The sequence below is a fragment of the Gossypium hirsutum genome, chromosome D09 (genome assembly GCF_007990345.1).
Source record: "Gossypium hirsutum isolate 1008001.06 chromosome D09, Gossypium_hirsutum_v2.1, whole genome shotgun sequence".
NCBI classification, from domain to species: domain Eukaryota; kingdom Viridiplantae; phylum Streptophyta; class Magnoliopsida; order Malvales; family Malvaceae; genus Gossypium; species Gossypium hirsutum.
The window spans coordinates 41,352,072-41,375,204 of NC_053445.1; the positions used below are offsets into that span (position 1 = coordinate 41,352,072).

Here is a 23,133-nt window from a genome sequence, read left to right on the forward strand (position 1 = left end):
AGCAAACTGCTCCTTCCAGTAAAGAAATCCATCTATTTCTACTGTTAAAATTTGGCATGATTGACAAAATAACCAAATAGTTACACGTGGCGTGCAATGTGCACATAATTCTACGTACAATGACCAGTTTTTAATGGTATAAATGTATGAAATTTTCAATAGAATGACCGATTTACTCTTTGATTTAATATAATGGACTAATTAACCTATTTTCTGAGTGAGTGGACAAAATGCAATTTGATTCTAGTATAAGGGCCTCCATAGTACTTTTATCCACTATTGTATATTTGAGATACCACTATACTTACCAACATTGAAGATTTTCCTTAATAATATTTTCCTTCGTTGTAAATAAACAATAACACAACAGTGTCAAATTTTGAAGAAAAAAAGACAAACATACAATGTCATCATCACTTTTTTTCTCATCCAAATAATGAATAAAAAATAACTATTACACAAATAGATATTCAACATTAACAAATATCAACTTTTAATTTATATTCAATACTAATATATATTAAAAATGTCATAAAAAAACATATATTCAACAACAATTCTAACTTTCTATTACATATTTAACACTAATACTTAGTATATGTTAATATATCATTACATGAATTATAATATTATAAAAAATTACTTGCAAAGATTGAATAAGATAAATGAATATTACAGAATATTTAAATGATAATAGGTAGAAGAAGATAACAATACTAAAAAAAAAAAAACCTAAAAAAATTACTCTACTTGCCTTGGTGTCAAGGATTTTATATACAACTTTTAGCCTTTTCACCTTTATCGTTACTATTTTGTTTAAGAGTGAGCAAAATTCGATTTAATTTAAAAAATCGAAAAAAATTAAAATTTAAGTTAATCGAATCGAGTTATTCGAATTATTCAAATAAACTCAAATAAAAAATTTGAGTTTTGTGTTCGAATTGAGTTAAATTTTACAATTCAAATAACTTGAATAATAGATTGGTGTAAATAACTTTTTTAGTCATTATCAAGTTTGAAATGGAGCAAATTGATTTTTTTCTCAACAAAAATTACAAAAAAAATTAAAAAATAGTTTTTAAAAATTCAAAATAATTTTTAAAATTGAAAATATTTATAAAAAATCTAAAATTTATATTTTTAAAAAATTATAAAAATTCAAAAAAAATCTAAAAAATATATAAAAAGTAAAAAAAATTAGAATAATAAATTTGGAGAGTTAAATAAGTTAATTAATGATTCAAGTTTATCATATTAAAATATTAATTTTTTTGTCTGAAAAGATTTTTAAATATATATGTTTCAAATTTATGTACTCTAACATGAAATTAGTTGTACTGTAACAAGATTTTAATTTGACATGTTTAATTTTTTTAATTTAATTAGTTGATTTAAATTGATTCAAATCTTATTTCACTCAACTCAATTCTAAAAAATTTCAAATTAAATACAAATAATAAAATAAGATTCGATTATCTAAAAAATTTTCCACCCAATCCAACACTAACCCTAATTTTACTTACCCGTTATTGATACAGGGTGCATTGTTCCATCATCTCTAAACAGCCTTCAATATTGTTTCATCATTTCCAAACTTTTTATTATGTTTAAATTTATGCTAATTATTTTTTATTATAAAACATATGTGTTAAACTAGTAAGGAAATGTAATATTATTTTATTGTTTTATTTGCGTTGGTCGTGGATTGCAGACTTCCAAATACGAAAAAATGACAGCGACTTCCAGTACATTTAAAGTCACCACTCACCAGCAGTTTCATCACTCATTTCACTTTCACACTCTCCTTGGCCTCCCCTCCCCTTCCTTTTTATTTATTTTTCCTTCCTTTTTACTTCAAAACGAAGTAAAACCCTTCCCCAAAAATTTTAAACCAAAACCCTAAGTATCTCTCAAATTTACAATTCCAATCTCGCTTTTAAATGTCACCGGCCGCCGTCGAATTTCGATCACAGGATGCCTTCTCTACCAATGCTAAACCCTCTTCCACTCCACAAAACCCTGAGCCCACACCCCACAATTTCACTGCATTTCCTCACTCCAACCATTCCCAAAAGAATCTCGGAAATGCGGGGGAGTTCGATTGCGGCTTCGGTTTTGATTCCAGTAGCGGCTTTCATTCCAAGTCCGCCGCTCGGCTAAGGCCGAGGTTGCTCAAGGTGAGGAAGCAGTTCAATGGGAAGGTGAAAACTGGGGAGTGCGAGGTCGAGTCCGGTTTCAACCCATTTAAGCAGTCTGGTCAAGGATCGCGTCCGGTAGGCACTATTGGTAATCCATCATCGTCTGAGAGTATGAATAGAGTGAACGATGATAATAGCAATAATAATATTGGCGATAATAATAATTCAAGTTTTGTATTTGGTGCTAATAGTGGAAGTGATAGAGAATCTAGTGGACATGCTGAGGTTAAGAATAGAAATGAGGAGCCTTTGGGCAAGTTTGAGAATGTAGGTTTTGTATTTGGAGCAGATTTGCGCGGTGGCATGGAGAAACTGGGCTCTGAAAAGTGTGAGCAGTTTGGTTTTGTTTTTGGTGCTAATGGGAGTGATGGACGGGTGAAGTTGAATCCAGAAAAGGGAGAATCCAGTGATTCTTCCCTGAGTTTGGATGGCTGCGAGGGGAAGATAAAATTAGAGACTGGTTTGCAGGGCAGTAACAATAGTAATTTAGATTTCACTTTTGGTTCGAGCAAGAGTAATTTAGCTTCCAATTTGGATTTGGAGAAGCCAGACTTTGGTGGGACTCTCAAAGTTCCCGATTTCTGTGCTGCTGGTTTTGTGTTTGGTTCTAGTCAGAGTGATTTGAAGCCAACTTTCAGTTCTCATAAGATTGAACCTACTAATGTTGTGGGGGAACCGAGTTCTACTTTTGGTGCTAGTAACCTCAATTCATCCTCATTTATTTTGGAAAGGAGATCTGGTGAAAACTTAGGACAACCAATTTGTAGTGATTTTGGGAAGATGAATATGGAGGGTGAAACAAGGTCACAAAAAATGGAACCCTCTGCAGTTAATTTCAATGCTAATGGAAGTGAAACCTGGACTGGGAATGGTGCTAATAGTTTCTTTGTGTTCGGTGCTACAAGCTATAAAAGCTCCTCTAATGAATGCAAAGATGGAATCAATTCAAGCAGTGAAAAATTTGGAGTTTCTGCTAGAAATGTTCAGTATAAGGATGCTTTTGAAAGTGGCAATTGTTTTGGTAGTTCTTCTTGGGCAAACTCAGTATTTATACTGGAACTTGATCTAGAGAAACTAAATATCAGTTCTTCTAAAAATATTGGTGGTACTAATTCAACTAAGGATTCAGATACAGAAGCGAATCCTGAGGCAACATTTCTCTTTGGTAATGTGAATGGTGCTGCTTCTTGTAATAAAAATAATGTTGGAATCTCTGATTCCGAGCCATTTACATTTCAGGCTGGTATTGATAAGACTTCTGACATTGGAAATTCTTTTCAAGGTCATGTTAAAGATGATTTAGAGCTGAACGGGACTGATGCATGGTCATCGCTCAATCTAAACTCACAAGTAAATACTGGTGTAATTAATGCAGCATCGGTCGGTACTGAAAGGAATGATGAAAATTGCTCAATTGGCACTCTAGATCAATCAGAAATTTCATCCAGTGATTTTAGAACACCCAAATGGAACCCTTCTTCCTTTAAAGAGAATTTATTCCCTGAGGTGGATAGGAAATTGGAATTTGGTGAAAAAATCAGCTTAACCAAGGAGAAAAGATCAAAGAAAATGAGAGGAAAGTCAAGGAAATCTTCCCTGCATAAGCATTGGTCCGAGCAATATAATGTGCCACAGGAAAGCAGTCCTCAAGAAAATCAAGACTCCTCTCAATGTTATTCACCCATGGATTTTTCTCCTTATCGGGAAATTGCAGAAGTTGATCAATTACCAAAGGAAAGTGCTCAAGATGAAGGTGATCAGAAATGCAGTAAGCCAAACGAAGAGAATTTTGGGTATGATCATCAGAGAACTTTTTTTGGTGATGGTCCTTCAAGAGAACCAGTTTGTGAATCTGAAACTGCTCCCACTGCTTTCAGATCTGACTGTTTCTCTAGTAGCAGTGCTGCTGGAATTGCTGGAGCAGAAGGCCTAAACGGGACCCAAGAAAACAAACAGAGAACAGAGTCTTGTTTTAGTTCAGGCATGCAAGATGAGAGAAAATTTACTTTTTCTGCAACCTCAACTTCTGGGCAAGGTAGTTTGTCATTAAGAAAGCGCCAGCTTCGAAATCAAAGTAAGGTCAAAATTGGTAATGCTTCATTTATCATAACTCCAGTCCTGGATGTTCAAGGAGGGTCTTCCTCTGTCCAATTTTCACCTTGTGATCCTGTAGAATGTGAACAAAAAGATAAATTTACACATCATAGCAAAGAGGAGAATGATCAGTTCAAACAAAGGTCTAACTCCTTTACTGCCGCAGTCCATGAAGCCTGTGAGATGTGGCGACTCAGGTATCTTGATGACTGATTAGTGTTTGATAATGTCTGAGAAAGGTTCATTGGATTATTTGTTGCTGATGTGGTTTCACGTTAATTAGTATTACTTTGAGAATTTGGTATTGATATTTATGTGGGGAAAATTTGAAATTGTATCAGGGGAAATCAAGCTTATAGAAATGAGAATTTGTCTAAAGCAGAGGAATTTTACACTCAGGGAATCAACTCTGTCGCCACAAATGAGACTTCAGGGTGCTCTGTCAAGCCTCTTGTTCTTTGCTATAGCAACCGTGCAGCCACTCGTATATCTCTTGGAAGGATAAGGGAAGCTTTGGCAGACTGTCTGATGGCTGCTGCTTTTGATCCAAATTTTCTGAAAGTTAATGTTAGAGCTGGCAAGTAAGGCCCTAAAATATATGTTTGCTTTGTGATTTATTGAGTTTTGTTCAGCAATTTTTATATTCCTGGAACTGGATTGCCTTACTAAGTAGCTATCTGTTTAGGATGCATTTGGTACCTTAGTGGGTTTGTATGGTTCCTTATATGTCCAATTACTGTTTTGAAGTTTGAAAGCATTGAGTTGGACTTGGAAATCATATATGTCTAGCTGCAGCGGTAAGATTGAAATGAGTTTAGGAAAATTTTATTCTGGTAAAATAGTTGTATTAATTATTTATGAACTTGGTATGTTAGCCAAGATGTGTTAATTAGGGAAATCTTGATTGGAGCTTATGATTAAGATTTTGGGTTATATCATGCTCTAAGCTCATCCTTTTAATAACAACAAGATTAGTTCCTTTTAAAACTTAAGTCATGCTGGTCCAACATACAGTGAAATTGACAATTTTTATTGTTCTCTATGCTTAAGTCTTTATATGGAGTGCTAAGGAAAAAGAAACTATTTTTATGAGGGGTTTTCACGGTTGTTGTCACTAAAGCTATTGCAATCTCAAGAATGTGATTTGAAGGAGAGGGGTTGACTGCCCTTTTCAGCTAAGAAGTTCTTGTCTATGCATAGAACTGTTACATTTGATGTTAAATTATAACCAAAATTTCCTTAAGGAATATTGATATTTTAAAATTCATTGTGTGCAATTTGCAGTTGTTACCTTCTGCTGGGGGAAACTGACAATGCCATTCGATATTTCAATAAGTGCTTCAGTTCAGGAGCTGATGTGTGCTTGGATCGCCGAATTAGGGTAGATGCTGCAGATGGCCTCCAAAAAGCTCAGGTAAGCAACATTTTGGATTGATATGTCCTCATCATATGTAAGCAGTGGCTTTGTAGAGGTTGGCAAAAATATCAAGTCTTTGAGATCCCATGACACAAGTCATGGAGCTCATGAGTTATTTTATTTCTTATTTAATAAATATATTTTATTAAGTTGCATACTCTGACTGCATAAAGAGAGGCCCCTCCATCCATATTCCATTGGTTTCAAAGTCGCTGATGGAATCAAAGTCCAACAGACCCCAATCGGATTAGTGAAGCAAACAGTGATCTTAAGGTGCTCTGCCTTAGTGCTAGAAAAAAAAGGCACCTTAGACCCTTTCAAGTTGATCAGAATCATGCTTGGTCTACCTAGGTGCCCTTTTGTGTAAGGCTGTTTGCACTAAAAATAGCTTGCCCCAATCAAAGTTCTCTTCCATTTCTTGAGTCCAGATAACATAATTTAGTGTTTTCTTTTCTGCCTTTATTGTTAATAATAGGAAGAGAGATAATCTCAAACTCTCTACATCTCAATTTCTGAGTATTGAACGCCAAACTTAGGACCATAAGAAAATGGTGTATTTTGACAACCCCTCCTTCTCCCAATAAAAAAGAGGAAAATTTGTATGTTTTGTTGGATAAAGTGAACCACTTTGTAGTGCTTAATGTTATATGCATGACCATGGACCTTGCCTTTTCCAAAAGCACCTAAGTTGGACTCATTTAATGCTCATAATGGATGTTACTGCCCCCAACCCAATCTGAATAAAAGCTTTAGAAAAGATAGAAAATATTCCTATTGGACACGTACATATATCTAAATTTCACACTTAATTCTGAGCAAAATAAGTTACAAAGATAAAGTAAACAAAAAATTTCTTGTCTTCATTTGATATGGATGCAAATAAAATAGTGGTTAAAACATAACGTTTAAGTAATAGATTACTAACATTGACTTGATTTTTGATATACTATATGTACGAATTATCTGGAATCCAGTGGCTATTTTCACACTCGCTGGTCAGAAAATATATTTTAGACTTGGCAATAAAATATAAACTGATTGTACAGTTTGAGTAATAGAATTTAGGTGGCGCAAGCTTAGAGTTGAGCACTTAAGCTTTACAAGGCTTAGATTACTGGAAGACATCTTTGTCTATGCATATGTGGGTTGGGAAGGTGGGGTGATGACTGATTCTGTGCTTTTTTGATATGCAGAGAGTGGATGAACTTACAAAACATTCTGCAATGCTTTTGGAAGAAAAGTCATCCAATGCAGCATCTAGTGCATTAGATGCAATTTCTGAGGCCTTGTCTATTAGTTCACGTTCTGAAAAATTGCTTGAAATGAAGGCAGAGGCCCTTTATATGGTCTGTGCTCTTTTGACTTACGATTCCACTTGGTTTCTCTGTTCTTTTTCCCCTAGGTTTTCACTTTTCGTATAATTATTTTTTTCATTTGAGCATTTCATTTATATGCCATAAGAAACAATGTAAGTTTGGATTGCACATTTTTGGGTCTGTTGCAGCTTAAGAGATATGAAGAAGCAATTCAGTTGTGCGAGCAACCTCTTTATGTTGCAGAAAATAGTTCTTCTGAAGCAGAGATAGACAAACAAATAACAAGCACAGATGGTTGTGGGTGTTATTCTATTGCAATGCTTTGGAGGTGGAACTTGATGTCCAAGTCATACTTCTATATGGGCAAGCTTGAAAAGGCACTAGAATTACTTCAGAAGCTTGAGCATGTGGGATCTTGGAAGGACAAGTAATACATTATCTTTTTGATGCATGACTAATTCCAATTTTCTGTAGCTTTATCCCGTGTTGTCCATCCATTTTCTACGATGCTAAAAGGGTCCTGATTCTGATTGTGATTTTGTAGGCATGGGAGCAAAATTTTAGAAATGTCAGTTTCATTGGCTGTTACCATTCGAGAACTTTTGCGCCTTAAGGTATGTGCTATAGCCCTTCGATGGTTGTTATCCATTGTGTTTTCATTCTCTTGAATACTGGGATGGTTCAAGTTCTTAGGTAGTTTTTGACACGAAGATGATAATAATCCATGGAAATTTCTCACCCTAGTGCTTGACCTTAATGCCATGGTACTCATATTTTTTAGCATGCAGGGAAGAATTCCATGTCCTCCTTGCCAGGGGTAAGTCCCTTGAAACAGTTGCCTGGAAGGAACAGGAAAAAACATAACATATTTTCTCTATTGATTTCATTTTTGTGCATAAGTTTTTGATGATTGATATGACTAAAGGAAATAGGGTGGGAGAACTATTATGCTTGTGGATGATGAAACAAAAGATTATGGGGCCATATCATCTATCAAAATTATTGTGGTCATTTCAATAGTGGCATCTGAATGTTAAATGTTATTGATACTGATACCAGTACAGTATCAATTGTGTTCCGAAGAAGTTTTAGGAGAATTCGATGTTGGGGGAAAGCATATGTCGTAAAAAAACATTTACCTTTTTATTCATGGAACAAATCTAGTGCTCTTATCCTTTCTTTAATCCACCCTCGTTTTACTTTGACCTTTCCCCCCTTTTTCTGTTGATCCCTTTGTGTGTTTCGAATTTTGCCTCCTGAGGTTCTCATATCCTTCATTTTTCTTTTAAATTTTATCCCATTTGCCGTTTTTGTTATTTCAGACTGCAGGGAATGAAGCAGTTTGTTCTGGTAGGTATACAGAAGCTGTAGAACACTACTCACTTGCTTTGTCGAGCAATGTTGAATCACGGCCTTTTGCAGCAATATGCTTTTGTAATCGTGCTGCTGCACACCAAGCTTTGGGTCAAATTGCTGATGCAATTGCAGATTGCAGTCTAGCAATGGCCCTTAATGAAAATTATACCAAGGTATGTGTTTCGAAGCTATATGGATTTTATTACAAAGATGATTTTATTAGGCTTATGAGATTTGGCTCTTCTTTCTATTAATAACCAAAGATTGGTTCATTGGGGGCGATGGTATAAATACTAATGAATCTTCTTGTCAAGACTTTCTTTATACTGTTGATATTTAAATCTTGAGTATGTGCCTGATGGGTTCCTTTCCCATTACTTAGTCAGGCTTATTTCTTTGATCTAGTATATGCAATCAAAATATTGACATAAATAAACTTGTTGGACTTGGATTTTAATGTTTCCAACTATGCTTACTTTATAGGTACTTATGGAATTAGTATAGTTGATTACCCTTAATTCATCATGATTCAAAAAATTCCTTGCTCACTCGGATTATCCAATGTTAAGTTTGAGCTTTTACTGATTTTAATTGCAAAGATGCGATTGGTAGGTAATATGTGATCCATGATAATTACCATTTGAAGATAGATAGAAATTACATATGGAAAGCAAGGTGAACAAGATCGTTCTAACATATCAGTGATAAAACCTTTAAACCTTTTAGATTGCTACATTGGGAGGTGAAGTATATATCCAAATGTAATAAAACCTGTTAAGCATCAAACCTAAATCCACCTGGTAATACGTGGGGAACTACGACCTAAATATAAAGTAACAAGTACAACATTCTCTAAACTTATGACATATGGGTAGCACCATTTAACAAGTGACCTCTGCATCCAATATTAATGACTGAAAAAAAAATTAAGTCTATAAACTAGAAGCATCTTAGGCTCTGGTATATGTTAAATATCCACTGAAGCAATTAGGGGGAACCTTTAAATCTGCCCTTTGGCTAGTTTTCTGCATGTATGGTAGGGCTGTTTACGTTTATATCGTGGACTGGAACAAGAGAAAGTATTGGTCCACTACCTTTTCTTTTGTTAGATACAAATGTGAGCATGAGATGCAGAGACCGACTGCAAGGGCTAACAATGAGAAGATTGATGATAAAATCATCCAAGTGTCAAGGGTCTATACTCCCCTAGAGGCTTGTCAACTTCCCCCAAAGTTTCTGATGCTCCAAAGGACAAATATGAATAATCAAGCACGTGAGAACTATCAGGGACAACAGAACAAGGAGGTTCTTCTAGGCAGATATCCGTTCAAGTCAATTGATGGTGTGGCCCCTCAAGGTGATAGTAGAGTTAACAGACCAACCCACAAATTGCCATTTCCCTCGCCCCTGCCCACTAGAGTTAACAGTAGGTCTAGATAAACATTGTTCTCCCATTATTTTCTTCTGATCCAATGGATGTCTCCTCTAACAACAATTTGAAGTTCTCATAGGGGATGGGAGAGATATAAACTTTTGGTCTGACTGCTGGCTTGGTACCTGTCCTCTCAATGAGTGTTTTCCCCGGGTTTATGCTTTTGTTGTTAAAAGGAGGGTAAGTTGTCTGATTTTGGAACTGTCATCAATAGTAAGTGGAGTTGGAATGTAATTTTGAGAAGAAATCATTTTGATTAGGAACTTGAGCAAACTGAATGCTTTCCAATAAACTCTCAACAATCTACCTCCTAGCCCTCCTATTGCTGATTATGTTATTTGAGTGCTTCTACTAGCGGATAGTATACTGGATATCTTTTTTGTGCTTTTTTTCACCCATGTCGAGGTTAGGGAAACTGGTTGGAAGCATGTTTGTCTCATTGCTCCCCTGAAGGTCGAAGTATTTCTGGCAACTCATTAGGTGCAGGTTCCCTACGAAGACTGAGTTGGCCAAATGAGGTATTGTTCCCTCTGATTTTGCCACTTGATGTTTGTGTGGTTTGGAGTTGGAACCAATTCACCACCTATTCTTCACCTGTGTTAAAAATTTGGCATCATTCTTACTGAAGGATCCACTATCTTTCTTCATTGCTTGGCAATATATTTACCTGCCGATAAATGTAGCAAAATTTGGTTTATGGCTTTTTTCGCCATTGTGTGGTTGCAGTGGTTTTTGAATGAAACTATTTTTAATGGCAAATCATCGGTCTTTGATCAGCTTATTGACATTATTAAACTTAGAATGGCATGGTGGTACCATGCAAAATGGCCTAAGAGCTTTTCTTTGACAGTTGATTTTACTGCAGCCTCCTGCAATTTCTGCTCCCTAGAAATTCTTCAAAGCACAAATTGCCTGCCCCATGGAAGCCTCCATTAGGGTATCTTAAATTTAATGTCGATGGATCTGTCATTGGAGCGTTTGGTCTGGCTGGTATTGGTGGCTGTCTTCGTGATGAAAAAATAACATTCTTTTTCTGAATTTCTCCAAATCTATTGGTCACGCTGACTCCGTTATTGTGTTTATGATTTTGGTCTCTGGTTCGTGTTTGTATGCCTTTCCTGTGTTGCTTGTGTTTTGTTGGAGTTTTTCTGGTTTATATTTCTTGGGATGTATTGATCTATGATCCTCAATAAATCTTTACCTTTTCCCAAAAAAACCTCCCTTTCTTCTGCATCGATAGATCCAATTCTGGCTCTTGAAATATACATTTCTTAAACCAAATCTACTACCACTTGTGTGCCTTGCATTTTTTAGCTTAACAGCTTCTTGAATGCTTCTTTGAGATACGTTATGAAAGTGTGAGCAAAAAACTAACTGAATATATGAAAAAGCTTGAGTGTTATTGAGCTCATTAACCAGTGTACCATAACTATTCTAGGTTTCTTATGGACATTACAAGTTTAAATTTATCTCTATCAAAAGCTTGAATGGTGAGGGAAGGCATGTCATAGATATAAAAGCAGTTTATTCATTTCCTCATTTGTCTTTACATTTGTGTGTTTGATTTTCATGTCAAAATTATTATAACTACCATTTTGATTTTCATGTTAAAATTATTATAACTACCATTGCTGCATAACTGTGTACTCATTGACTGCTCCTGCTTGCTAAGCAGGCAGTTTCCAGGAGAGCAACATTACATGAGATGATCAGAGACTATGGACAAGCATCTAGCGATCTTCAAAGACTTATCTCAATTCTTGAAAAGCAATGTGATAAAACATCTCACCAGTCTGGCACTAAGGATAAATCTACTGGAAACTTAAAAGAGTTAAGGCAAGCTCAGCGGCGGTTATCATCCATGCAAGAAGAAGCTAAAAGAGAAATCCCTTTAAATTTATACCTCATTTTGTAAGTTCTTTGCGAAGCCTAGGAACAGAGTTTTTCTCTATAATGTATTATGCTTTCAACTTAGAGTCAAAGAGGATGAACTGCTTGTGGTCTTCATTTAATACAGCATTGCATCTTGTATAAAATTTGATTAAATTTGCATGTCTTTGGAGAATACAGTTTGCAGCATAATTAGTGTCTTTCTAGGCTCTATCACTTAAAGCACATGTTTCAATTTTGTTCAATGATTCTGTATTGAAATTCTTATCCTCAAGTGATAGTTTTGATTCCAAGTCATAGCCATGATCATCTAGTGGGAATCTTTGCGGAACTTCTATCAGTACTAAAACTGGAACAAGCATTTTCTCTGGTCTACTTCTCTGTAACCATTGTTTTGATAATACTTGGTTTTTTTTGTTTGGAAGCAGTAAAACTGGAAAAGCATGTTCTCTAGCCTACTTTAGTGCAGAGATGGGGGACCCAGAAGAAATTCTTTTGATAATCCCTGTTCAGATACTCAGCTTGTAGCAGTGACAATTTTATTTTAGTCTTCTAAAAGAGTTCTTAATTGCAATGACAGGGGAGTTAAACCATCGGACTCCACATCTGATGTTAAGAAGGCATACCGCAAAGCAGCTCTTAGGCATCACCCAGACAAGGTTTGACATTGCTATACTTAGTGAATTGAATTCTTTCATATGACTAGTTTGTCATGGCAGTCTATTTGCTTTTCTTGTGTCGAATTAGGCTGGTCAATTCTTGGCAAGGAGTGAAACTGGAGATGAGGGGCAACTCTGGAAGGAAATTGCTGAGGAAATTCACAAGGGCGCTGACAGGCTGTTTAAAATGATTGGAGAGGCATATGCAGTACTATCAGATACTGAGAAGGTGTGCTATCCATCTGATTGAAATTTGAGATGTTTCTGTGTGTAATTGCTTTCTAGTTTGTCATTCCATCATAGTTGTCGTCAACTTACAACTTAGTTTTTCTGCTTCATTATTTGCTGATTGTCTGTGCTACCAATCCTTTTCCCCTTATTTCTGTCTGGAAATCACCCATAGAATCTACAGTTAAGACTCATGATAGGAAAATTTTCAGTAACTGTTTCATTCCTTAATTAGATGACCATAAAGAAGTTACGGGTAGGATGATTTCATCATATAGGTGCCGGAAAATTTGTTGAATTGTACTGGGAGATTCTCTAAATCAGAGGAAATGATGGTTGATGGTCTGTCATTTTGATTTGAATATTGTCTACATTGGAGCCAACTTGCACTAATATGTATTAAACACATTTGTAAGTCAAAAGGATCTAGTTAGATGTCCAGATTTGAGTTGGCTTGTATCCGAATGTTAAAGATCTGGGTGCTGTGACATTTCTTCCAAGTTCAACTGAACTCCTTTACATTGATAAAGGGCTGTAATATTTTCTTCCCCTGCAGTTTTTTTTTTTGATAGTTTCTTCTACAGACTACCTTTTAATTTTTTTTTTCTGCCTTGTTTTCATTTTACCATTTTCCTTTTACCAGCGGTCGGAGTATGATCTTGAAGAGGAGATCAGAAAAGCTCCAAACAAAAGCAAAAGCAATGCTTATGAAAGAGCAAGAGATGACTATGGCTATCATTATGAGAGGAGTTCAAGCAGACGATACTGGCGGGGGAATTGGAATGATTATAGGAATTCACATTCTCGATGGTAGGAGAGTCAGAGAAGGATTATGCTCATTTAACAGATTGCTGTAGTTTCTAATTAATAACACAAGTTCTGAATGGAACAGTGAGAAGTGAGTTCCATTGGTATGATCAGAGGTAAATAAACACAGTTTTAGAATGGATACGTTGCAAAAGTGTTGCAACAGTTGTTGGTCTCCAAGATTTATCCATTGTATGCATATGCTGCAACAATCGTAAGCCAAGACTAGCAAGGAGAACTAGATTTTTGAATCGTGATATGTTGCAACTGTCACAATACTCTGCTGAACGGCAAGTGCAGCTCTGCTCTAGCAAACAAATAATTGGGTTGGGTTGGGTGGTTTGGAATTTTGAAACACAAAAGTGAGTGTAAAAAGTGTGACGATGATTGGATTTAGTAATTAAGAAAAATAGAAGATATTGTGGATTGGTGTTTTATGATGGCTCTGGGTCAGTCTCTTTTCCACAAAAGGCAATAATAGAACAAGGATTTTTGTGACAGGAATGCTGGGGTATGAAACAGAGTTGATGATTTAGTCTCGCAAATTGGATGTTTTAGGTCTTCAGTGGACCCACTGTTGCTTTTATGTTTGGTACTGCTTTGTTTTACCCCAGCAGTGTCATCACTGATGTAATTATGTTTTTGGGAAATTTCAAATGGATGATTTTTTCATACAAGCTTATAGTATAGTTTCTTGTTCACTTTTTGCACTACAGGTTTAGTTTTAATTCTAACTTCTTTTAATATATCAAGCAACATGTCTGACCTCCATATTTCCCCAGTTTGACATCCAAGGTAAACTAGTTGAACTGGAAAGAACTGGGCACTCCAGTTTAGTGGGTATCAATCACTAAAGAACCGATAAAACTGAATTGGACCGGTAAACATATTCTTAAAATTTTATCTTAGTTAATGGTATCTGTACTTTTTCTATATAAAAATATATTAACATGGTACGTATATATATAAATATTAACAGTAAGCTAAATGTATTTTTTGTAATTTATTTTACATCAAATATGCATTTAAAGAACACGGTGCGTGCAAAGAATTGGAAAGGTTCGAAGACTGACAAATCTAAAGAACAAGCCAATGATGGCTAAGAAAAGATGAGGGCGATCTAAAGAAGTAATCTCTATTTACTATCTACCCAAATACCTACACACACAGACACACACATATACATATATATACATACACATATATATTCAATAAACTATGTTAAGGACCATTTCTGTACACTTCAAAACGCTTTAAAGTCACTTGTCTTGCCCAAAACTTTTTAATACATCTTACATTTAGCAATGGCATGTTGTCATCAAAAGTCTTTTCTTTGGGAAAATCTACTGATTATTCGATTTTGTTCCATAGTGAAAACTAGAATAGGTTTTGTTTATATTTGTTTGCATCAATTCTCTTTTGACTTTGAGACAATAATTAGAGGTCTTATTTTAGCTTTGTTCATATTTGTGCCTCAGCATATGAAGGAGGCTCTCTTCTCCTATCTCTTCTCAAACTCTGAATTATCTCCACTATCACTTTTGGCAAAATCATCACAAGCTTTATTTGTAGAATATGGACTTTGGAGTTGGGCTCTAGAAGAAGCTAGTGATCGATATAATACTAAAATTGTAGATTTGGAGAAGGCTATGAAAACTGGTGAAAACTCTATGATTGAATTACGCCGAGATCATGAAGAATCTGTCAGCCTGATTGCAAGACTTGATGCCCATGTCATGGCTTTGAAAGGCAAATATAAAGAGACGTAGACTGAACGTGATTAGTTAAAGGAGGAGATCAATTAGCTGATAAAGAATCCACCTGGGAGGAGAAGCTCAAAGCTCAAGAAGAATGCCACAAAGCAGAGTTGGAAAGTTTTCGCTAATCTAATGAAGAAGCTTTCAGAAGATTCTAGGAGGACACCAAAAAGAACCTTAATGAAGCTATGCCAAAATTGGGATCCAACTTAGTTCTACACGCCCAAGTGGCTGCAGGTCCTCTTAATCTTAATAGATTAGTCTTTAATTGCCTTAAGGATATCTCTACTTAAGGATATCTCTACTGAGTCGTTAAACTTCAATGTTTACCACCCTGTGGGTGATGATTGAGAATCTTTTCAAAGAGAATGGAAACAATCAATTGACTTTTTAATTCCCACTATGCCCAAAGCTGAAGACAATGAAAATGACTCAACAGATATGGAGCAAAACCTCGAAGATCATCCTCAAACAGAAGAAGTCCTTACTGAGCCCACAAACTAGCTTACTAAAGGAGGAAACTAAAATTTTTTGTTTGTTCTATCTTGTACTTTTCTTTCGATTATTAATGTAATATTTTCTGGATTTTATTAATGAAGCTATCATTTGTTCCTTCACCGTCTTCCTTATTAATATAACAAAACATCCTTCACATAAACAAAAGTGTTCACATACCTGAGTGACTAAGCTAAATTCAGTGCATTATGCATACAGGGCTATCTCCTACATTGACTGCTAGAGGACCGACTAAATCGTGTTTTGATACCAACTTGTAACACCCTTAACCTAACCTGAATCACTGGGTTCGGGTCTTGGGTATTACTACACATAATACTTAACAAAATTTACAAACAGACTTTTCGAACTCTTGACTTAAAATATTTTTCTTATTATTTTATCTAAAATCTCATTATTATTGAAACAAAGAAAAATGTTTAAATAAAATATAATACATCAGACTTATCATAATTTAATTACAATACAAAAGTTTACTAAAGAAAGACTTTAAATGGAGTAATCCTACTATACGTTACTTTTCTAAATTGACCATTGTATGCATAATAACTTAATTCGCCTCTTCCTTGGTGCATTCCTGACGTCATCCCTCTTGTTGTAATCATTCACAACAATACATGAAATATAAACATAACATTTGTAAGTTATAAAAACTTAACGAGTTTAATTACAAAATACCTTTAAACTTTTCTTGCTGAATTTTACATTCTGACTATTTGGATTACCATTTTTTTCTTTGGCGGATACCTTCACAGCTTCATATATATATACTTTATACATACTTACACGCCACTTACCGTTCTTTACTTATTATCTTTCACTTAACTCTTTGGCTATCTCCAGATCTTACCAGACGATACAATCTCTTCTATTATCATCAAACAACCTTCAATGTTTATTCCAGAACAGTTGATCACTGATACTATTCTCTTGACGGATACTACTTACAGATATTTCATTTGGCAGGTACCCTTACTAAGTCTGATAATCATACAATATCCTATCTTAGGCCAATGCATACTCATACTGATGAGAATTATTCTAGATTATCTAGAAGAATTCCAACACATTCTTGTTATAGAATAACAGAATAAGCCAAGATGTCAAACAACTTAGATTCCATAGGATTTCAGAAAGAGCTATGATGCCATCCAGATATGGTGGATACTAGATATTCAGGTTTCAGCACTATATAACACAAACGAACTCAGATTGACAGTTATATTTTTCATAACTACGAATATGCCCATATTCTAAGCTAACAAATTACCATGATGGATACCCTCTTAGAACATACAGATACACATTTCCTTTCAAGGGCTTCCCTTAAGACTTATTCAATTACACCACAAAACTAATTCAACCAACTTAACTGCAAATGTATCATAATCTTATCGTAGACTTATTTGTCAAAGAATTCTCAAAACTTATCCATAAAGGTTTAATAAATCACGCCAAACAGGTCAATATATAGTATAATGTGTTTACTGTCCCGACGAACTTTCACAGAAGGTGCCATGAGTTTCTCCCTCATGGACCAATACATAAATTCATGTCGTGATCTGTCAATTCGATTAGATATTATCGAAGGCTTCACCATGATCATTCATATCATCATATCATATTATGCCATGGGTCTCAGCCACATGGACTTATACACTTTCATGTCATGATTTACCAGTCTAATCTTCATCTTACAAGATTCTACACCATGAGTATTTTCATATCATACATTGTTATGAGTCTAAATCATATGGTCTTACACTTATTTTTATATCATGATCTGTCAGTCTGGTTAGCATTATAACTACCCTACTAGAGGCTTCACAAAGGAACATTACTCAAAATTCATTTATCAAATTGTTCACACACCTGATCGATTCATATTTTTCCTTATATATGACTTTACATGCGTACTTTCCAATCAACATTCTTTTCAAACAAAATTTGATACATATCATCATAGCACATATATCATCTTTACTATTCTTCATATACTTATCAATTATTAGAGGTGTCATTATCATTTATATATATACACTTTTACTTGAACAGTTTTCATGCAAGAGTCAGGATAGAGACTCACCTGACACTCATTCGAATTGTAGCTTGAACTCTAAACTCGAGCACCCTTCTCGAACCAGCACCAACAACTGCTTAAAGAAACATAGATTCACCATTAAAAACTCATTTTCATACCAATTGTTAACTTCTCAATCATAAACAACCCCTATGCAATGCCTTATATTCATAACCTACTGTTGATAAGCTTTTTAACAGTATTATTCTTTCAAAAACTTATCATGCAGAGCTCTTAGACTTACCAGGAGGTGGAACATCCACTTATAAATTCAAAATCCTTAGCTTCCAGAGAAGAAAACATATCATTTCTAAGAGGAAGAACTAGGGAGTATATTTTAAAGAAAGAAAAACCATCCAAACTAATCCTTCTCACAATATAAATATATCCAGTTTCCCTTTAGTGAAACTCGACAAGTGTCAATTGAATCCAGAGTTTGTCCTTTACAATGACCTACAGATTTCGAGAGGAACATAAATGAGAATATTGTGTATTTGATATTTTACCATTCAATCTAGTTAACTCCTAACTAGATCATTTTACAAAACCCAATTACTACAGTACTTAGACAAACTGGGCGTACTATGCATATGGCAGTATCTCAACTGACTTATACTTCACTTGATATTCCCTTATCTTAGAATGAGAATAACTTAAAACTTTTATTCACCTCTATGGCGGTTAATATACGCCACACTCCTATTCGCCAGAAAACTGTAATATGGCGGATTACACCATGCAAAATAGATAACTTCACAGCTTCACGCCTTAAAGTCGAATCCGCCAGACTTGGGGTGTGGCACACATACAAGTTCTTCAAGGTTTTTAAGCTATATTATTGATACACTCCATTAGTTAATAATCAGAATGCACCACTAAAGTTGAATATCCTAATGAGTAGGATGTTATTAACATACAAGACTAATAAGATAACTTATTTATATCTTATACATTTATAAACTCAAAGTTCATTAATGTTCTAATCAAATCCATAGGTTTTGATTGTCAGATCAAACCTTTGCTTCTATGAGCAAGATGTGTGCTTAATTTCATAAAGGGATTTAAGCAACTTCACAAACTTTATGCTATTGTCCTTTAGCTATGTATCCATTAGGTTGCCCTATATTGATGTTTTCACCAAGATAACAATTCAAGAATGTTGTATTGACATTTATTTGTCAAACCCCGTAGTTGAGTCGCAACAATAGATAAGAAAACATGGATGGACTTAAGCTTTATTACAGGAGAGAAGGTTTCTTCATAATTAAGACCTTGTTTCTATGTGTATCCTTTTGCAATAGGTCTAGCCTTATAGGTTTCAAAATTTCCTTCTGCATTTCTTTTTCTCTTGTAGATCCCCTTGCACCTTATGGGTTTAATCTCGTTTAGTACATTTGCTAGTTCCTAAACCGTATTAGATTTCATAGAATCCATTTCAACATTCATAACTTATTTCCAAAGCTTGGAATCAACATTCTTGCACAATATCATCATAATTTACTGGGTCAACTTTATGTTCTATAGTCACTCGTTTGATAAATTAAACCATTAATAAGAATTGCCTTTAAGAAACTCTCCCTCCAAGTCACATACTTAAAAATATAAAAATTTATCTATATAATTTAGTAAAATTATATAAGATATGCTTTTAAAATGTTACTCTTAGAATAAAACACCTTTCTAAGTGTATCAACTTACTTTTATTCTTTTATAGATAATTTCATATGGTACACACACTACAATATGTTTCATATTCATTCACAATTAATAGTATTTGATTTACCTAGACATATGATACTAATTTACGCTAGACTTTCAAACACGTTATCTATGTTTCCATGTCTAAATTTCCAATATTAATTAACCATTTTATGTCAAATCTTATGTTTACCCCTTCAGCAGCGACTAGAGGTGCTTATGGGCCGGACGGCCCGGTCTGGCCCGACGGCCCGCCTGAAATATGGGAGGGTTCGGGTAAAAATATAGGCCCGAAATATGAGTTTGGACAAAAAAAAAGCCCGTTTAGAAAATGGACCGGGCCTCGAGCACCACTTTTTTGGCCCAGGCCCGGCCCAGTCCGGCCCGAATATATAATAAATATATTTTTTTATTTTTAAAATAAATTTTTGGTGTTTATTAAAAAAATGGGTCGGGCTAGGTTCGGGCTTAGGAATTTTTTCTCGGGCCTGGCCTGGACAAAAATTTAGGCCCATATTTCGGGTAGGGTCGGGCCCGGGCCTAGGACGCGAGCCAAAATTTTTTCTGGGCCGGCCTAAACCTGGCACGGCCCGTCCCATGAACACCTCTAGCAGCGACTTATATTATCACTTAAGCACTTACAAAAGCTATAACCTTTGTTTTCTAAGTGCCAACTTATTTCCAAATCTCATTACACACAAATTATTGTTTTACTTTGTTTCCTTGCATCTTTAATTACTTGTATTAACCAACTTTTTATAATAAGTGTTTATCACATTAGGTTTTACAATGATCATATATCTATACAGCAGTATAGAACATCCTTCGATTAAGAGAACTCACATGCTTTTAAATAAAATGTATTAAACATGTTGTATTAATTACATTAATACACCCTTTTTCATTTATTAAAAATGTAGTGATCATATTATATTTCTTTCTGTAAACCATATAATCATGTTTACTTGGACAATCAATACCAGGCAAACTTAACAGTGTTCCTGCCAAAAATTATACACAAATTACAGTGAACGTATCATGTGTTAGAACCGTAAATAATATCTAATATAAAATTAGAACTGTAAACCATGATCTATCATGTCAAATCATTAAGAATAAATCAAGAACAATACTAGATGCGGAAGCGTACCTAAATCCATGAATTCCTTGAAGTTTTTCTAGATCATGGGGATTTGATCTTCCAAATTAGTACACAAGAAATTTAGATAATATTTTCTCTTTCTTTCCTAAAGATGGGATATTCGAAAAGATATCTTGTATGTAATTTCGAGACCATAACCCTAATATTTATAACTTTGGCATATTAGCCCTAATTTCTAATTAGCCCATCATTAATTAGAATTTGATTAGAACTTAATTACTTGAGTATCTATACATATTTGACGCATGCTTTATTTAATAATTAAAGCCCAATAAAACTTTAACCAAATTAGATCACTTATCATGATAGTAAATAATAACATGTAATTACCCTTATTATATATGTGATGTCCATATTTTCTATCTATCTCACATTTGGACCACATATATATACTAATTACTCTATAATTACATGTCATTATATAACTGAGCTAAAAAATGTTACTATGATATTCAAAAGGTATTCGAAACAATCTCGTCCATTAATTATGCTAACATAGAACCAAGACGACTTTCGTTACATATATCATAACTAAATCCATCCCTGATCACGTATATTAACACAAACAAATGACATAGATCAAGTATGTATGTGTAGCATGGAAATTACATGCAATATGATCTAAACATATCTATTTCCAACTGGTCCTCCTCAAACCTTAGTGAGATCAAACCTTACCAAAATTAGAGTGTGAATAAACCAAATAAAATTTATTCTGCATAAAATAAACTTAATATCCATAAACTGAAATAACTAAAAATGTGTCTATAACATAAATGAATTTAAAAGTACAAACTCCCACTAAAACCAAATATCTTTAAATGACATTACACCCATATGAGCAGTGTGCTCTTATAAAACCTTAGGTATAGTCCCTTAGTAAGTGGATCCACAATTATGGAGTTTGTCCCAATATGCTTTATAGACACCTAACACTCTGAAATTTTTCTTTAACAACCAAGAGCTTTAAGTCTATGCGCTTTGACTTTGATGTGCTCTTGTTGTTATTGGAATAAATGCCTACCAATTATTGTCACAATTTGCACCCTAGTGACAAAATTTTGCATCAATATTCCATCAAAATTGTAGTCTGTATACTCGATAATCTCTAACTTATCAAACCTCCGATATGTGAGCATGTAATCTTTTGTTCTTTGAAGATACCTCATAACCCTCTTGCTTGCTAACCAATGGTTCATACCAGGGTTGCTTAAATATCTGCCTAATATCCCAACAATGTACGCAATATCCAGACGCATACATACTTGAGCATACATTAGACTCCCACTCTTGAGACGTAGGAAATCTTATACATTTCCTTAATCTCAAAATCATTCTTGGAGTATTGGTTGAGACTTAACTTATTATTGACAAGTAGTATGTCATTAACATATAAAACCAAATATAGAACCTTACTCCCACTGAACTTATGGTATATACAATTATCGACCAAATTCATCTCTAAACTGAATAATATAATCATTTGATAAAATTTGTAATACTATTGACAAGAAGTCTGCTTAATCCCATAGATGAAGTTCTTTAATTTGCAAATCATTAACTTTGCATCATTAGACACAAAGTTTTGTAGTTGCACCATATAAACGTGTGATCAATGTTACCATTGAGAAACCATTAACTTAATATTCATCTGATGCAACTTAAGGTCAAAATATTCTACTAAAGCTATATAACCTTTTCTCTAGTGGACCTTTTTAATGATGTTCATTCTTGAGGTTGTTGAGTTTGTTCTTCTGGAACAATTACCTCATCTTGAATAGGGAGTTGCTCAACATTGTCTTATTGAGGTTCTAGATCCACTTCTTAATCAATGATAGGTATGAGAATCTAAACATCATAAAAAATGATAATAGGAACTGAGTTAGAATTCAATTCCTCATTAAAAGTAATGTCTCTAACCTTATTTCTCCCTCCAAACTCAACATCCTAAAAGAATGTTGCAATTCTCGTCTCAAAAATATTCCTAATTGTGGGATCATAAACCTCATAACCCTTAGATGGCTCAGAATTTCCTCGAATCTTATACTTTATATACATCAAAGAAGTGAGAAATGATGTCATTTCAACCTTATCGATTTTAGCAAAATGTTTCTCAATTTCGTCAAGGAAACCTTAGCCTAAGTAATCTTTTCAGATTTTGTGCCCCTAAAGGCTTCTAAAATGATATGCTTCATGATCAATAGACTCATGCAATTTAAACGATTCCACCTCTCCAAACCCCTTTTAATATAAAGGGTGTTTTTCGTAGTGAGATGTGTGGGTTGTTCTTCTTGTAACAACCCAAATTTCAGTGGTGTCAGAAATAGTGGTTCGAGATCACTAAATCCGACGAGTGAGTTAGAAAATTTTATTATTTAGTATTTATGAGTTAAATGTGATTTTAAAAAGACTTTTGAAATAGTGATTCGTGTTTTAGAAAAAAGTACTAAGTTAAGTGGTTTTGAAAATGAGGTATCGAGACCTCAATTTCATAAATCGAGCTGTAAATATTTTTATAAATAT

At 34.5% G+C, this 23,133-nt stretch overlaps 2 protein-coding genes across 4 annotated transcripts in view; both read left to right on the forward strand.

Annotated features, from left to right (window-relative positions):
• Positions 1 to 1,726: 1,726 nt before the first annotated feature.
• On the forward strand, positions 1,727 to 14,098 carry LOC107891329 (uncharacterized). 3 transcript variants are annotated; one of them, XM_016816083.2, is made up of 12 exons: positions 1,744 to 4,489; positions 4,634 to 4,873; positions 5,577 to 5,706; positions 6,903 to 7,055; positions 7,214 to 7,452; positions 7,570 to 7,639; positions 8,348 to 8,554; positions 10,224 to 10,331; positions 11,489 to 11,724; positions 12,284 to 12,362; positions 12,451 to 12,591; positions 13,234 to 14,098. In XM_016816083.2, exons 1-12 carry the CDS (start codon positions 1,941 to 1,943, stop codon positions 13,402 to 13,404), a joined length of 4,323 nt encoding a protein of 1,440 aa, XP_016671572.2. In that variant the 5' UTR covers positions 1,744 to 1,940; the 3' UTR covers positions 13,405 to 14,098. The 3 variants fall into 3 exon arrangements, with proteins under 3 accessions (XP_040956623.1, XP_016671572.2, XP_016671573.2); XM_016816084.2 differs by lacking the exon at positions 10,224 to 10,331 and having other exon boundaries at positions 1,747 to 4,489; XM_041100689.1 differs by lacking the exons at positions 12,451 to 12,591; positions 13,234 to 14,098 and having other exon boundaries at positions 1,727 to 4,489; positions 12,132 to 12,357.
• A 780-nt stretch (positions 14,099 to 14,878) lies between these two features.
• The window catches only part of LOC107892537 (alpha carbonic anhydrase 4), a 32,365-nt gene continuing 24,110 nt past the window's right edge, over positions 14,879 to 23,133 (forward strand). The window contains exon 1 of the mRNA XM_041100224.1: positions 14,879 to 15,162. Within this exon, the coding sequence (XP_040956158.1) occupies positions 14,879 to 15,162 (284 nt within the window). The remainder of the gene's footprint in view (positions 15,163 to 23,133) is intronic.